Genomic DNA, 17,675 nt, shown 5'->3' with positions numbered 1-17,675 from the left:
TGCTTAACAAGATAGGAACCCATGGTATTACAGGAAAAATACTAGTGTGGATAGAAGGTTGGCTGATCGGCAGGATATAAAGAGTCAGAATAAAAGGGGCCTATTCTGGCTGGCTGCTGGTGACAACTGGTGTTTTGCAGGGGTCGGTATTGGGACCACTCATTTTCACGTTGTATGTCAACTATTTGGTTGGTGGAATTGATGGCTTTGTAGCTAAGTTTGCAAACAATACAAAGATAGGTGGAGGGGCAGGTAGTGTTGAGGAAGCAGAGAGACTGCAGAAGGACTTGGATGAATTGGGAAAATGGGCAAAGAAGTGGCAGGTGGAATATTACGTAGGGAAGTGTATGGTCATGCACTTTGGTAGAAGGAGTAATGGTGTAGACTATTTTTTAAATGGGGAGAAATTTCAAAAATCACAGGTGCAAAGAGACTTGGGAGTGCTTGTGCGGGATTCCCTAAAGGTTAACTTGTAGGTTGAGTCCATTTCGAGAGGACTAGAATACAACAGCAAGGATGTGATGCTGAGGCTTTATAAGGCATTGGTCAGACTGCACTAAATTATTGTGAGCAGTTTTAGGCCCCTTAACTAAGAAAAGAATTGCTGATGTTAGAGAGGGTCCTGAGCAGCTTCACGAGATTGACTCCCAGAATAAATGGGTTAATGTATAAGAAAGACACACAAAATGCTGGTGGAACTCAGCAGGCCAGGCAGCAACTATGGAAAGAGTACTGTTGATTTTTCAGGCTAAGGCCCTTCGGCAGAAAGGTCTCGGCCTGAAACATTGACTGTACTCTTTTCCATAGATGCTGCCTGGCCTGCTGAGTTTCTCCAGCAGTTTGTGTGTGTTGCTTGGATTTCCAGCATCTGCAGATTTTCTCTTGTTTGTGATTGGGTTAACATATGAGGAGTGTTTGATGGCTCTGGGTCTGTACTCATTGGAGTTTAGAAGAATGGGGGGATCTCATTGAAACCTCTTGAATATACAGAGTGGAAGTGGAGAGGATGTTTCCTATAGTGGGTGAGTCTAGGACCAGAGGGCACAGCCTCAGAATAGAGGGACATACATTTAGAACAGAGATGAGAAGGAATTTCTTTAGCCAGACGGTGGTGAATCTGTGGAATTCATTGCCACGGACAGCAGTGGAGGCTATGTCATTGAGTATATTTAAAGCAGAGGTTGATATGATTTTGATTAGTTAGGGCGTCAAAGGGATTGAGAAACATAGAAACATAGAAAATAGGTGCAGGAGTAGGCCATTTGGCCCTTCGAGCCTGCACCGCCATTTATTATGATCATGGCTGATCATCCAACTCAGAATTCCACAGATTCACCACTCTCTGAGTGAAGAAGTTTTTCCTAATCTCGGTCCTAAAAGGCTTCCCCTCTATCCTCAAACTGTGACCCCTCATTCTGGACTTCCCCAACATCGGGAACAATCTTCCTGCATCTAGCCTGTCCAATCCCTTTAGGATCTTATACGTTTCAATCAGATCCCCCCTCAATCTTCTAAATTCCAACGAGTACAAGCCCAGTTCATCCAGTCTTTCTTCATATGAAAGTCCTGCCATCCCAGGAATCAATCTGGTGAACCTTCTTTGTACTCCCTCTATGGCAAGGATGTCTTTCCTCAGATAAGGGGACCAAAACTGCACACAATACTCCAGGTGTGGTCTCACCAAGGCCTTGTACAACTGCAGTAGTACCTCCCTGCTCCTGTACTCAAATCCTCTCGCTATAAATGCCAGCATACCATTCGCCTTTTTCACCGCCTGCTGTACCTGCATGCCCATTTTCAAAGACTGGTGTATAATGACACCCAGGTCTCGTTGCACCTCCCCTTTTCCTAATCGGCCACCATTCAGATAATAATCTGTTTTCCTATTTTTGCCACCAAAGTGGATAACTTCACATTTATCCACATTAAATTGCATCTGCCATGAATTTGCCCACTCACCCAACCTATCCAAGTCACCCTGCATCTTCTTAGCATCCTCCTCACAGCTAACACTGCCACCCAGCTTCGTGTCATCCGCAAACTTAGAGATGCTGCATTTAATTCCCTCATCCAAGTCATTAATATATATTGTAAACAACTGGGGTCCCAGCACTGAGCCTTGCAGTACCCCACTAGTCACCGCCTGCCATTCTGAAAAGGTCCCGTTTATTCCCACTCTTTGCTTCCTGTCTGCTAACCAACTCTCCACCCACACCAATACCTTACCCCCAATACCGTGTGCTTTAAGTTTGCACACTAATCTCCTGTGTGGGACCTTGTCAAAAGCCTTCTGAAAATCCAAATATACCACATCCACTGGTTCTCCCCTATCCACTCTACTAGTTACATCCTCAAAAAATTCTATGAGATTCCTCAGACATGATTTTCCTTTCACAAATCCATGCTGACTTTGTCCGATCATTTCACCGCTTTCCAAATGTGCTGTTATCACATCCTTGATAACTGACTCCAGCAGTTTCCCCACCACCGACGTTAGGCTAACCGGTCTATAATTCCCCGGTTTCTCTCTCCCTCCTTTTTTAAAAAGTAGAGTTACATTAGCCACCCTCCAATCCTCAGGAACTAGTCCAGAATCTAACGAGTTTTGAAAAATTATCACTAATGCATCCACTATTTCTTGGGCTACTTCCTTAAGCACCCTGGGATGCAGACCATCTGGCCCTGGGGATTTATCTGCCTTCAATCCCTTCAATTTACCTAACACCACTTCCCTACTAACATGTATTTCGCTCAGTTCCTCCATCTCACTGGACCCTCTGTCCCCTACTATTTCTGGAAGATTATTTATGTCCTCCTTAGTGAAGACAGAACCAAAGTAATTATTCAATTGGTCTGCCATGTCCTTGCTCCCCATAATCAATTCACCTGTTTCTGTCTGCAGGGGACCTACATTTGTCTTTACCAGTCTTTTCCTTTTTACATATCTATAAAAGCTTTTACAGTCCGTTTTTATGTTGTCTGCCAGTTTTCTCTCATAATCTTTTTTCCCCTTCCTAATTAAGCCCTTTGTCCTCCTCTGCTGAACTCTGAATTTCTCCCAGTCCTCAGGTGAGCCACTTTCTCTGGCTAATTTGTATGCTTCTTCTTTGGAATTGATACTATCCCTAATTTCTCTTGTCAGCCACGGGTGCACTACCTTCCTTGATTTATTCTTTTGCCAAACTGGGATGAACATTTGTTGCAGTTCATCCATGCAACCTTTAAATGCTTGCCATTGCATATCCACCGTCAATCCTTTAAGTGTCATTTGCCAGTCTATCTTAGCTAATTCACATCTCATACCTTCAAAGTTACCCCTCTTTAAGTTCAGAACCTTTGTTTCTGAATTAACTCTGTCACTCTCCATCTTAATGAAGAATTCCACCATATTATGGTCACTCTTACCCAAGGGGCCGCTCACGACAAGATTGCTAATTAACCCTTCCTCATTGCTCAAAACCCAGTCCAGAATAGCCTGCTCTCTAGTTGGTTCCTCGACATGTTGGTTCAAAAAACCATCCCGCATACATTCCAAGAAATCCTCTTCCTCAGCACCTTTACCAATTTGGTTCACCCAATCTACATGTAGATTGAAGTCACCCATTATAACTGCTGTTCCTTTATTGCACACATTTCTAATTTCCTGTTTAATACCATCTCCGACCTCACTACTACTGTTAGGTGGCCTGTACACAACTCCCACCAGCGTCTTCTGCCCCTTAGTGTTACGCAGCTCTACCCATATCGATTCCACATCTTCCTGGCTTATGTCCTTCCTTTCTATTGCATTAATCTCTTCTTTAACCAGCAACGCCACCCCACCTCCCCTTCCCTCATGTCTATCCCTCCTGAATATTGAATATCCCTGAACGTTGAGCTCCCATCCCTGGTCACCCTGGAGCCATGTCTCTGTGATCCCAACTATATCATAATCATTAATAAAAATCTGCACTTTCAATTCATCCACCTTATTACGAATGCTCCTTGCATTGACACACAAAGCCTTCAGGCGCTCTTTTACAACTCTCTTAGCCCTTATACAATTATGTTGAAAAGTGGCCCTTTTTAATGCTTGCCCTGGATTTGTCGGCCTGCCACTTTTACTTTTCTCCTTAGTACTTTTTGCTTCTACCCTCACTTTACACCCCTCTGTCTCTCTGCACTGGTTCCCATCCCCCTGTTGTGAACTAACCTCCTCATGCTTAGCCTCTTTAATTTGATTCCCGCCCCCCAACCATTCTAGTTTAAAGTCACCTCAGTAGCCCCCGCTAATCTCCCTGCCAGGATATTGGTCCCCCTAGGATTCAAGTGTAACCCGTCCTTTTTGTACAGGTCACGCCTGCGCCAAAAGAGGTCCCAATGATCCAAAAACTTGAATCCCTGCCCCCTGCCCCAATTCCTCAGCCACGCATTTATCCTCCACCTCATCGCATTCCTACTCTCACTGTCGCGTGGCACAGGCAGTAATCCCGAGATTACTACCTTTGCAGTCCTTTTTCTCAACTCCCTTCCTAGCTCCCTATATTCTCCTTTCAGGACCTCATCCCTTTTCCTACCTATGTCATTGGTACCTATATGTACCACGACCTCTGGCCCCTCACCCTCCCACTTCAGGATATCTTGGACACGATCAGAAATATCCCGGACCCTGGCACCAGGGAGGCAAACTACCATCCGGGTCTCTGGACTGCGTCCACAGAATCGCCTATCTGACCCCCTTACTATCGAGTCCCCTATCACAACTGCCCTCCTCTTCCTTGCCCTACCCTTCTGAGCTACAGGGCCAGACTCTGTGCCGGAGGCACGGCCACTGTCGCTTCCCCCGGGTAAGCTGTCCCCCCCAACAGTACTCAAACAGGAGTACCTGTTGTTAAGGGGCACAGCCACCGGGGTACTCCCTATTACCTGACTTTTCCCTTTCCCCCTCCTAACCGTGACCCACTTGTCTGCCTCCTGTGGCCCCGACGTGACCACCTGCCTGCAACTCCTCTCTATCACCTCCTCACTCTCCCTGACCAGACGAAGGTCATCGAGCTGCAGCTCCAGTTCCGTAACGCGGTCCCTTAGGAGCTGCATCTCGATGCACTTGGCGCAGATGTAGACGTCCGGGAGGCTTGGAGACTCCAGGGCCTCCAACATCCGACACCGAGAACAACAAACTGCCCTCACACTCATACTGCCCCTCTCCTCAAATAACAACAGAAAATGAATGCCAAACCTTCCTCGCCTGTTTCCGCCTAAGCCCGTTGAGCCGAAGCCCTTAAGTCTTCACTCTGCTCCCGGCTCACTCCGCAGCCCGCAAACTCCGCTGCCCGCTCTATGAGGCTCTGTTCCTTTTAAATCTGCCGCGCTGCACAGCCCGACGTCACACGCCTGCGCAGTCCCGCCTCTCAGAACGCCGTTGGAGAAAAAAAAATAACGAAAATTTCAAAAATGTCTTTCTCGGCACTCCCACTCAGACTCTCAGACTCCTTCTTCGAATCAAACGAGATGGATAATAAATCAGCCATGGTGGAATGGCAGAGCAGATACATTGGGCCAAGTGGCCGAATTCTGCTCTTATGTCTGTTGGTCTCATTCAACCTTTCCGTGTAACTCGGTTCATCAAGTCCTACATTGTACATTTTCTGTATTCTTTCAATCTTATTGATCCCTTTCCCGCCGATAGATGACCAGAATTACACATAATACACTGAAATTGGCATCACCACTCTAACATCCCAATTCCTGTACTCAGTACTTCAATTTATGAAGGCCAATGTGCCAAAAGCTTCCTTTATGACCCCATCTACCTGTGATGCCACTTTCAAGGAATTATGCATCTGTATTCTCAGATCCCCCTGTTCCACCACACCACTAGCAACTCCAGATTTAAACTTAGCCTAGTCACAGAACAATTTATAATGACCAATTAACCCATTAGCTGTTGTGTCTTTGGACTGTGGGAGGAAACCAGAGCACCTGGATAAAATACACGCAGTGGAGGACATATTGTCTCCCAACAGAGGATGTCGGGATTGTACAACAAATTCCAACGCCCTGAGCTGTAATAGCATCATTCTACACACAAAATACTCTGCAGATGCTGGGGTCAAAGCAACACTCTCAACACGCTGGAGGAACTCAGCAGGTTGGGCAGCATCCGTGGAAATGATCAGTGAACGTTTCGGGCCGGAAACCTTCGTCAGGACTGAAGAGGGAAGGGGCAGAGGCCCTATAAAGAAGGTGGGGGGAGGAAGGGAAGGAGAAGGCTGGTAGGTTCCAGGTGAAAAACCAGTAAGGGGAAAGATAAAGGGGTGGGGGAGGGAAAGCAGGGAGGGGATAGGCAGGAAAGGTGAAGAAGGAATAGGGGAAAACACAATGGGTAGTAGAAGGAGGCAGAACCATGAGGGAGGTGATAGGCATCTGGCGGAAGGGGTAGAGTGAAATAGGGATAGGGGAAGGGAGGGGAGGGAATTACCGGAAGTTGGAGAATTCTATGTTCATACCAAGGGGCTGGAGACTACCTAGACGGTATATGAGGTGTTGCTCCTCCAACCTGAGTTTAGCCTCATCATGGTAGTAGAGGAGGCCACGTATGGACATATTCGAATGGGAATGGGAAGCAGAGTTGAAGTGCGTGGCAACCGGGAGATCCTGTCTGTTGTGGCGGACGGAGCGGAGGTGCTCGATGAAGCGGTCCCCCAATCTGCGTCGGGTTTCACCGATGTAGGGGAGGCCGCACCAGGAGCACCGGATCATTGTAACTGCATCCACCCCAAAGAGCCAAACTTAAAAGCATTAATTTAAAATCACTTGAAGTTGATATTTGAACTTGAAATCATAGTCATGCAAAGTATTGGTGACTTTGGGCTTGATGAAATGTGTAGTGAGCTATGACAGTCAACCATGACAGCTACTGATGGGCAGAGTTGATTTATTTTGAGTTGGCAGGAGTCAACACTGATAAGACTTTATCTATGAAATGTATTTGTTCATCTGTACGTGGATGGCAATAACAGTTCTCACTTGTGTGTTGGGGGCTTTATGAAATACAATACTAAGCACACATTTAGTTTATCACAGAGATCAGTGAGACTTGTCAATGCACTGACGAAAGGAATATTGCAAAAGTGTTCAAGACTAACACAAAGAAATCAAATCATAAACACAAGAGATCCTACAAATGCTGGAAATGTCGAGTAACACACACAAAATGTCAGAGGAACTTAACAGATCCAGCAGCAACTATGGAGGAGAATAATCACGGTGTTTTGTGCCGAGGCCCTTCATTAGGGCTGGAAAGGAAGAGGGAAGAAGCCTGAATAAGAAGGTGGAGGGAAGGGACGGAGTACAAGCTGGCAGGTGATAAGTGAAACCATGTGATGGGGAAGGTAGAGGGTTGGGGGAAAAAGGCATTGTGTTAAATTACCGAACATAGCTACGTTCCACAGTTGGCTTTGAAGAAGCAGAAGGCTCTGAACAGAATTATAATTTGACTGAATGAAGCTCATAGAAGTGAGCAAAAAGGAAAAGAAAATCTATGACTCAAGTCAAGGGGAGAAAAGATTCTAACTACAGTACACAGCAGAGTTTTAGTCACACAGCTAATGACACTTGTAAATGGGAGGCATAGGCATTAGTGGAAGAATGCAGACAGAGTTGACAAAATGGACTGGGAATATATTTAAGATTAAAGACTATGGGTCAGCAGGGATACTCGTTTAAGAAGATACTTCATTTGTCTCACCAGAGGTATATTCCAGTGAGAAAGGCCCCACTGAAGACTGAAAGAAGACATACAATGTTGCAAGGATTAATGGCAGTCACGTACATTTAGATTTTATTTAGAACTGGGGCAGGACACATTGTTCCAGACATGATAGAGTGGGAGGGATTAAAGGGGGAGGGACGGCATTACTTGTCAGGCAAAATGCCATGTCAGTGCACAGTTAGGACAGACTGGAAAGCTCGTCTAGTGAGGCTTTATGGGTAGAACTAAGGAATAAGAAAGGTATGACCATATTAATTGGATTATATTATAGACCACCCATCAATCAGCCGGATTTAGAGCAGTAAATTTGTAGAGAGATCAGTGACGGTTGAAAGAAACATAAGGCTGTGATAATAGGCAAATTTAACTTTCCATATATTGACTGGGACTCCCATATGTAAAAGGACTGGATGGGAAAGCAGTTGTCAAATATGTTCAAGAAAGTTTCCCAACTAGAGAGTTGATACAAGATCTCTTATTAGGGAATGAGACAGGGCAGGTGACAGAAGTTTGTGCAGGGGAACATTTTGCATCTAATGACATAATGCCATTAGTTTCATGGTAGTTATGGAAAAGGATAGGCCTGGTCCTCAGATTGAGATTCTAAATTAGAGAAAGGCCAACTTTGATGGTATCAGAGAGGATCTGGCAATTGTGGATTAGGACAGGTTGTTTTCTGGCAAAGGTGTACTTGGTAAGGGGGAGGCCTTTAAAAGTGACATTTTGAGAGTACAGATTTTGTATGTACAGGATAAAAAGCAAGGATAACATGGAACCTTTGCTTTTGAGAAATATTGAGGCTCTGGTTAAGAAAAAGAAGGGAGGTACCTAGCTGGTATAGGCAGGCAGGAACAAATGAGGTACATGAGAAGTATAAGAAATGCAAGAGAACACTTAAGAAAGAAATCAGGAGAGCTAAAAGACAATAATGAGATTGCTGTAGCAGGTAAGATGAAGGAGAATTCTAAGGGCTTCTGCAGATATATTAAGAGCAAAAGGATAGCAAGGGACAAAATTGGTTCTCTGGAAGATCAGACTGGTAACATGCTGAGAGCCGAAGAGATGGGGGTTATTTTAAATGGAATGTTTGCATCTGTATTTACTCAGGAGATGGGCACAGAATCGAAAGATGTGAGGTCATGATCTTATACAGATTACAGAGAAGGAGGTGATTACAATCTTGAAGCAAATTAAGGTGGATAATTCCCAGGGCCTGACAAAGTGTTCGCTTGAACCCTGAGGGAGGCAGAAATTGCAGGGGCCCTAGCAGAAATATTTAAAGCATCCTTAGCTACAGGTGAGGTGCTGGAGGATAAGAGAATAGATAATGGTGTTCCATTGTTTAAGAAAGGAAATTATAGGCCAGTGAGCCTGATGTGAGTAGTGGGAAAGTTATTGGAAAGTACTCTAAGGAACCAGATACGGTATATAAGTGTTTGAACAGACAGAGACTGATTAGGGACAGTCATCATGGCTTTCTGTGTGGTAACTCATGTCCAGCCTATCTTATACTGTTTTTCGAGGAAGTTATCAAGAAAGTTAATGAAGGTAAGGCAGTAGAAGTCGTATACAAAGACTTTCACAAGGCCTTCAACAAGGCCCCACATGGGAGTTTGGTCTTGGCATTCACGATGAGGTAGTAAATTGGATTAGACATTGGCTTCGAGGAAGAAGTCAGAGAGTGGTTGTAGATGGCTGCCTCCCTGACTGGAGGCCTGTGACTAGTGCAGAGTTGCAGGAATCGGTGCTGGGTCTGTTGTTGTTTATCATCTCTATCAACAATCTGGATGATAATGTAGTAAACTGGATCAGCTAATTTGCGGATGACACCAAGATTGAGGATGTAGTTGACAGCGAAGAAGATTAGCAAAGCCTGCAGTGGGAACTAGACTAGTTGGAAAAATGGGCTGAAAAATGGCAGATGGAATTTAATTCAGACAAACGTGAGGTGTTGCACTTTGGGAAGACTGACCTGGGTAGGTCACTCAATACATGACCAGTACGACACTCAGGAGTGCAATAGAACAGAGGGATCTGGAAATAGAGATCCATAACTCCTCGAAAATGGTGTCACAGGTAGATAGGGTCATAAGGGAAGCTTTTGGCAGATTGACCTTCATAAATCAATGTATTGAGTACAGGAGTTGGAATGTTAAGTTGAAATTGTACAGGACATTGATGACGTCTAAGCATAGTGTGCCGTTTTGGTCACCTACATAGAGGAAAGATGTAAATAAGATTGAAAGAGTGCAGAGAATATCTACAAGGATGTTGCCAGGACTTTAGGACCTGAGTTATAGGGAAAGGTTGAACAAGTTTGGACTTTATTCCCTGGAGCGTAGAAGATTGAGGGGAGATTTGATAGAGGTAAACAAATTATGAGGGGTATAGATAGGGTAAATACAAGCAGGCTTTTTCTACTGTAGCTCTACTACAAATGGAGGTCATGGGTTAAGGGTGAAAAGTGAAATATTTGAGGGGAACATGAGGGGGATCTTTTTCACTCAGGGAGTTACGAGTGTAAAACAAGCTGCCAGTGGAAACAGTAGATGCGGAGTCGATTTCAAAATGTAAGAGAAATTTAGATATGTTCATGGACGAAAGGGTATGTGGCCGCTATGGTCCAGGTGCAGGTCGATAGGACTAGGCAGATTAATGGTTTGGCGCAGACTAGATGGACCATAGGGCCTGTTTCTGTGCTGTTGTGTTCTATGACTCTGCCCAGGCAAAGAGTGCAAACTAAACAAGAAAATAGAATATGGCTTTAAACTGGTAATTAATAAATAGTAGCAAGTAATACACGGTAAAAGTTGTTTCTACAGTTCTATAGAAAGGAGGAGTTCAAAGTTCAGAGCAAAGTTATCATCAAAGTATATATACGTCACCAAATACTACCCTGAGATTCATTTTCTTGTGGACATTCACAATAAAACAAAAAAGTACAATAGAATCAATGGAAAACTAAAGACTGACAAACAACCAATGTGCAAAAGAAGACAAAGTGTGCAAATACAAAAAAAATTATTAAGTAAGTAGTAATGAGAACATGAAAGTGAATCCATAGGTTTTGGAATTTAATTGAATGTTCAGTTGACTGAAGTTATCCACTCTGGTTCAGCAGCCTGATGGTCATAGGGTTGTAGGCTTCCTGAACCTGGTGGTGTGGGACCTAAAGTGCCTGTACCCCTTGCCTAGTGGTAGATGAGAGAAGAGAGCATGGCCTGGATTATGGGGGCCCTTGATGATGGATACTGCTTTCTCGTAGCAGCATTCCTTGTAAATGTGCTCAATGATGGGGAGGGCTTTTCTTGTGATGGACTGGGGCATATCCACCACTGTTTTTAGACGTACAATACAATGTTGCAAGGATTAATGGCAGGCAAGAAGATTTGGAATATTTTTTAGAAACATGCAAAGAATGATGAAGAAAACAGAATATGGCTATGAACTAGCAAAGAATAAAAAGTAGCAAATAATACAAAATGATTTATAGTAAAAGTTTCTAAAGTTCCATTGAAAGGGAGAGAGTAGCTAAATTCATTGCTTGTCACTTAGAGGGTGGGATTGGGGAATCAGTAATTGGAAATAATTAAATTACAGCGATTCTAAATATATTGTCAAATCTTTGACTTTCTAAAATGTATCTAACCTGTACAAATGAATAAAAGAGCTTGTGATAAATCTCAAACAGCATTAAAAACACGCCATTGAAATTAATGATATTTCCCATTTTAAAGTTACACACCAGTAATTACACTCGGTAGCTACTTTACTAGGTACACCTGTACACCTGCTTGTAAATGCAAATATCTAACCAGCCAATCATGTGGCAGCAACTCAGTGCATAAAAGCCCATGTAGACATAGTCAAGAAGTTCAGATGTTTTTTCAGACCAAACATCAGAATGGGGATGAAAGTGACCTTAACCTTGTTGGTGCCTGACAGGTGGCTTGAGTTTGGTAGAAGCTACTATCTCCTGGGATTTTCAGGCACAATAGTCTCTAGAGTTTAGAGAATGGTGAGAAAAACAAAACAAAAATCCAGTGACTGGCAGTTCTGTGGGCGAAAACACCTGGTTAATGAGAAGTCAGAGGAGAATGGCCCGATTGGTTCAAGCTGGCTGGAAGGGAACAGTAACTCAAATAACCAGGCATTACAGTAGTGGTGTGGAGAATAGCATCTCTGAATGCACAACATGTCGAACCTTGACGTGGATGGACTACTGCAGCAGAAGATCACGGACATACGCTCGATGGCAACTTTATTAGGTACCAGAGGCCACTGAGTGGAAACTTGCTGAACATTCATTTGGCACATCAGACTCTTCGCTGAAGTTCAAGTGAAAAGGGACGGGTGAACAAACGGTGGGACTGAGAAATCTAATTCCCAAAGAGTGTTGTTCCCTGCCATCACCTTACCTGTGCTCAATTTGCCTGACACGTTTTCTTGCTCCATCGGCAACGTCTGGGTTCCGTGCAACCTCGATTACCGCAATTTCGGCACCGATTGTAAATGTTCCCGAGGGGGGGGGGGAAAGCGCAATTAGAAAAGGAAGAATTTCGGCTTTCAGTTCTGCTTGTGGAATATCGCACGTTGCAATTAATTTCTTTTGTAATTTTCAGCAGGAAATAGGCACATGGGTGATGTTGAGCCCGCCCAATGAGAGCAGCAGTTTTGTGTCGAATTGTGTTGCTATGGAGGTAGACGGAGAAACTTTAATCGCGACCTAAACAAACAAATGCTCTCGCAATCTTCGTCCTTCAACTGGGATACCAAAATTCTCTAACCTGTCTGCTCAGTTGACAATTTTAACATCTATATGACCAGGCAAATTTCAATGTCTGCGACCGCCAGCGAGATCTGTGTCTGCCCCGTAACCTAAACTGTAGTCCAGACCTGCTAAACATCTGTTGCTCCCTTGGCCCTCACCGCTGATCTTTCCAACACTGCTTTCGCTTTGTTTGAGAACACCAGCAAGTGATCAAACGTCACAAAGCAGCAAATCACAACCCCAATTCGTGAGCTAAGGAAGGCCGTTGCAGTTTAAAGAGTGAGGGGAAAGGGAAAGAAATTTTATACAGTATAATTTACATAATCATCACTGCATCAGATTTAGACCTGATACATCTTGTTTTAGCAGTAATGCTATCATCCATTTCCTTAATTAATCCTCACTGAATAAGATTTGGACTTGATACATACTGTTTTAGCAGTAACTTTATTAATTCTGAAACATTAATAAAACTTTGACATAAAAGCAGAATTAGGCCATCCAGCCCATCGAGTGTTCTCCACCATCCCATCATAGTTGATTTATTATCCCTCTCAACCCCATTCTTTTTCCTTCTCCCCATAAGCCAATCCCTAAGGCAATCTACAATCTCATTTCATCTGTTTTACCAGTCAAGCTGTGTGCATTGAAATAGATGTAATTTAAGGCAGTGGTCCTGTCTGACCCTTCATTGTAAACATGGCTATCCTGATTGCTAGCTCTACACACTTTGGTTCCTGTCTTCTCAGTGACTTCACTTGAGTGACACTGCTCTGCCAATCTAATCTAAACCTTCCTTAGTGTTGTCAATACTCCAGCAGTATTTGAATAGCATTGTAAATGTATTGTTTGATTAAGCATTCTTGTTTGTTTGAATAATTCATTACAAGTTTTTTGCAAAAATAAGTGAATTGCATATGTCATGATGCTACCACGTGATATGTGTACACCTTGCTTAAAGTATATTTGAAGTTAGATATATTATTCCTGACTCCCTTGTCAGTGAAACATTTGAGTTAAAGAAAAGCTCAGTGAGAAATGGTAGGGGTTTTAAAAAGCACAGCACATTTTTTTTTCTTCAGAGCAGCATGTTTTCTTTGCAAAAGGAAAGACAATTGAGTTCTTAAAAAAGGCAGAAAACGGTAGAATTGACGGGTTCCTAAACAGTGAGTACCGGATGATAATAATAATAAACAAAAACAAACAGAAATGGTCAGCTATATCGGAAAGATTGACACGTTCCATTGCACAACAGATAACTGGTTCCTGTATTCTGAGTGTATTGAGCAATATTTTTGAAGCAAATGAAATAGCTAATGAGAATTGAATGCCAATTTTGCTGAGTGCATTGGATTTAGAAGCATACAGATTGATTAGATATTTGATTGCTGCAACCAAACCAGCTGAAATGAGCTTTGTTGATATTGTGAAAGTAACGCTGAAAAATTTAAAACCAAAACCATTGTTGATTGCAGAGGACTTTAGATTCCATAAGTGGAACCAAAAGGGAAATCCAATTCAGCATATGTGGCTGAATTGAAGGTGTCTGAGTATTGTCAGTTCAGTGATGCACTGGGAGATTATTTCATTTGGGGAATCTTACAAGAAAGCATTGAAAAATAGCTCCTAACTGAAGTACAAATTTCATTTAAAAGAGCAGTTGCAATAGCTGTATCAATGGAAATAGCAGACAGAGATGCAATTGAGTTGCAGTCAGGAATGAAAGTAAGCATAAACAAAATTGCAATGTCTAAACAGAAAATGGCTTAGTTGAACAAATTGTATTAACACTGTGGCAGGGCCTCACACTCACCAGACCAATGCAGACTTAAAGGCAAAACTGCTGAAAATGCCATCAATTAGGACACATACAAAGAGCATGACAAAAGTAATTGGACTGCACAGGGAAGAGGAAAAGAGAAAAAGTCAAGTTTCAGTTCCAAAAAGAGCACTAATCTGTAGTGCTGTTGGTGCAAAATCTGATAATGATGAGAATGACACAGGGTTGGGTAGCCTTGAAATATATACAGTGAAAATTAACAGGAGACAATATGGCTTTCACCAGAAGTGAACAGCAAATTCATTAAAATGAAATTGCACACTGCCTTGGCTTTTTTAGCCATTTCACAAAATAAGTTTGAATGGCATTTCAAAGATACTGAACTGAAGCTTGCAGATATCCAAGTAAGAACTTATACTGGAGAAATCTTAACTCCTGTGGGAATGACATTCCTAACAAAGAACAAAAACCACATTGAACTTGAATATGGTAAAAACAGGAGGACCAGCATTGTGGAATCATGAGCAGCTGAGATCCATTCATGATTTGCATGCCATGTCCCCTGTAATAGAGTCAACTAAAAGTGAATTAAGGAAGGTACTGTATGATGCCACAACTCTCTCCATGCTGAACACCATGAGCCATTGCCCAAGAGGGCAAACAGCTGTTGGTGCCAACCTCTGTACCTCTGGTTAGAAAGCATTTTGAACCAAGGGAGGGCTATGCTGCTCAGAGAAAGCATGAACGTGATGAAAGCAGGTATTTGACTACAATGGTTTTTGTAAGCAACATATCTGAGAAAGCTTCTGATATGTTAATCAGGCAGTTAGTTTTAAAAATATAGCTTGGTTTTAAGCTGGAGAGTTCAATGAGCTTCAGGAATATTGCAAGCATTTTTTTTTGTGAGTATGAAGAATCGGAATCTACTCCTCATGCATTAAGGTTATTGTATGAACTCCATGTGGGGATAGAAAAGCAGAGGATTCATCGGGTGATGTTGTGGATGAGGAAACCAAGAGTAGAGATCAGATTGTAAAGGGAGTAACAGAAGGATTAATAAGAGAATACTCCAGTGAACTAAATGCACCTTCCCAAGATTAAGATGCACAAACTAGAAAGAAGAGAAAAAAAAAAGGACAGGTGTCCAGAGCTGTCAGAACTACTTCCCACAGTGCCAGAGTCAGCTCCTACAACCACCTGAGGCCCCAGTACATGAGATTCTTCCACAGCCACAAGTCTCACCTGCCAAGCAGTGATCCCCCTGGTCAGGAAAAGTTATCCCACAAGAGTAAGAAAGCCTCCATAGCGAGTAAATCTTTAGGTATGAATGTGACAACTTGAAAAATTACTATGCTGTGGATGTCTGTATCTAGTAGTTGTATTATATAGTACACTGCGTATATAGTTGAAATGCTTTCTATAGAGTTGGAGCTTATAGCTAAGCAGGGCAGAATGCTGTACATTTAGTATGTCAGTAATATTTGAGTAATATTATAAATGTGTTTGATTAAGCATTCTTGTTTATTTAAATAATTCACTGCAGGTTATATGTAAAGGTAAATGAATTACATACATCATGCTACCACATGATAAGTGCAGACCTCATTTAAAGTAAACGCAAAGTTTGATACGTTATTCCAGACTTTGTTTTATTTCAATTACAAAACACATGATGAAAATAACAAATTTCTCTGCTAGGATACAAATGCAACCCATCACTCATAGGACATAGGTCAGCTCTACCCCAAAAGAGATCCCAGTGATCCAGGACCCTGAATCCCTTCCCCCACCTCAGTGCCCATAAGACACAGGAGCAGAATTTTACAATCCCATCATGGCTGATTTATTATTCCTTTCAATCCCATGCCTTTTTCCCTTTACATTTTTATGAACAAGAACCTATTAACCTCTGCTTTAAATGTACCCAATGACTTGGCCTCCACAGCCATCTGCAGCAATGAATTCATAGATGCACCACCCTCTGGCTAAAATTATTCCTCATCTCTGTTCTAAAAGGACTTCCTTATATTCTTAAGTGTGTCCTTGGTTCTAGACTGTCCCACTATAGGAAACAAAATCCTCTCCATGTCCACCTTAGCTAGGCCTTTCAATAGTCGATAGGTTCAACCAAGTTCAAGTTTAATTATCATTCCACCATACATGAATACAGCCAGATGTAACAGTGTTCCTCTGGGGCCAAGCTGCAAAATACATTACCAACAGCACACTGGACATAGCACAAATGGTTACACTAGCAGAAAAACATAGTCACAAAGAAAAACAAATATTGCCGAAGTCCCTGAGTGGCATGGCCTATACAAGATTGATGGCAAGTTGTTTGGGTCCAGCTTGTTTTTCCAGCAAGCGGACACCAGAGGGAGCACCGATTCGGGGTGGGGGCGCACGGCACTGCCAGTTTGCAACTCAATACAGATTCCAGCATACCCACTGAGGCCTCTGTCTCACACACCTGTTGTGGCATCTCCTCCCAGGGCAGCAGAAAGATGCAACCTGCACAACTGAGGCAACACAATGAACCTGTCTTGCAGTACACATTACTAATATTCAGTGTGTTGTGAGCACAATAAAAACATCACACTGTATTGGCACAGCAACAGTATGCAACAAGTCCAGGCAACAACACAATAATGGTATACAATAGGTCCAGCTCCATTGCTATTGAGCAAATTGCTGATGGGATAGTCCTGCAGTACTTGATGTTCTTAATGTCCAGCAGCATCGTGTGATCATAAAAAAGACATGAAGCTGATCAATTACACCTTTGATTGGACCTGGAGTGGCCACTGCATCCAAATGTGTTGACATCACCCCTTATTCTTCTAGACATTAATTATGAAAAGATTGAGAAATATGCTGTAAATAAATTAGTTTTAGTTTCACACTGGCTGGTTGTTAATGCACATAATGCATATCATTGATGTTTTGATGGACACGTGATAAATAAATCTGAATCAAGCTCAGAGAACAAATGATGCCAGAAAAAAAGACAGCAATGGGGAAAAGCCACAGGACTAAAGAAAATTGCATCCCATATTGTATTGGTACTGTGGTGACATTTCAAGTTTATTGCATGTGTGTATCCTAAATGTATTTGGCTTAGTGTGCAGCCTCAGCCCCAGGCTGAATTTTCAAAGCTTTCTCCCTAATATACAACAGTTCATTTCTGTGCGATAGGAGAACATTCATCATAGTACAATAGTTTGTTCCATTATTTCATACATTATTGTACAGTATTGCACATTGCTATTATGCTATACATTATATTATGTTTTTAAATGTTGCTGCTGTAACAAAATAATTTCCCCACTCAGGATCAATAAAGTACTTATTATTTTTAAACCATTTGACAA

General features: G+C 42.5%; 1 protein-coding gene across 1 annotated transcript in view; it reads right to left on the bottom strand.

The window, feature by feature from the left end:
- LOC140191644 (regulator of G-protein signaling 22-like) overlaps nt 1-12,223 on the bottom strand; it is a 151,057-nt gene extending 138,834 nt beyond the window's left edge. The window contains exon 1 of the mRNA XM_072249277.1: nt 12,172-12,223. Coding sequence (XP_072105378.1) covers nt 12,172-12,208 — 37 coding nt within the window. The 5' untranslated portion in view covers nt 12,209-12,223. The remainder of the gene's footprint in view (nt 1-12,171) is intronic.
- Between the last annotated feature and the right edge of the window lie 5,452 nt (nt 12,224-17,675).

The sequence above is a fragment of the Mobula birostris genome, chromosome 1 (genome assembly GCF_030028105.1).
Source record: "Mobula birostris isolate sMobBir1 chromosome 1, sMobBir1.hap1, whole genome shotgun sequence".
NCBI lineage: Eukaryota > Metazoa > Chordata > Chondrichthyes > Myliobatiformes > Myliobatidae > Mobula > Mobula birostris.
The sequence above is the reverse complement of the archived record's forward strand: the minus strand, read 5'-3'. Positions and strand labels throughout refer to the sequence as shown.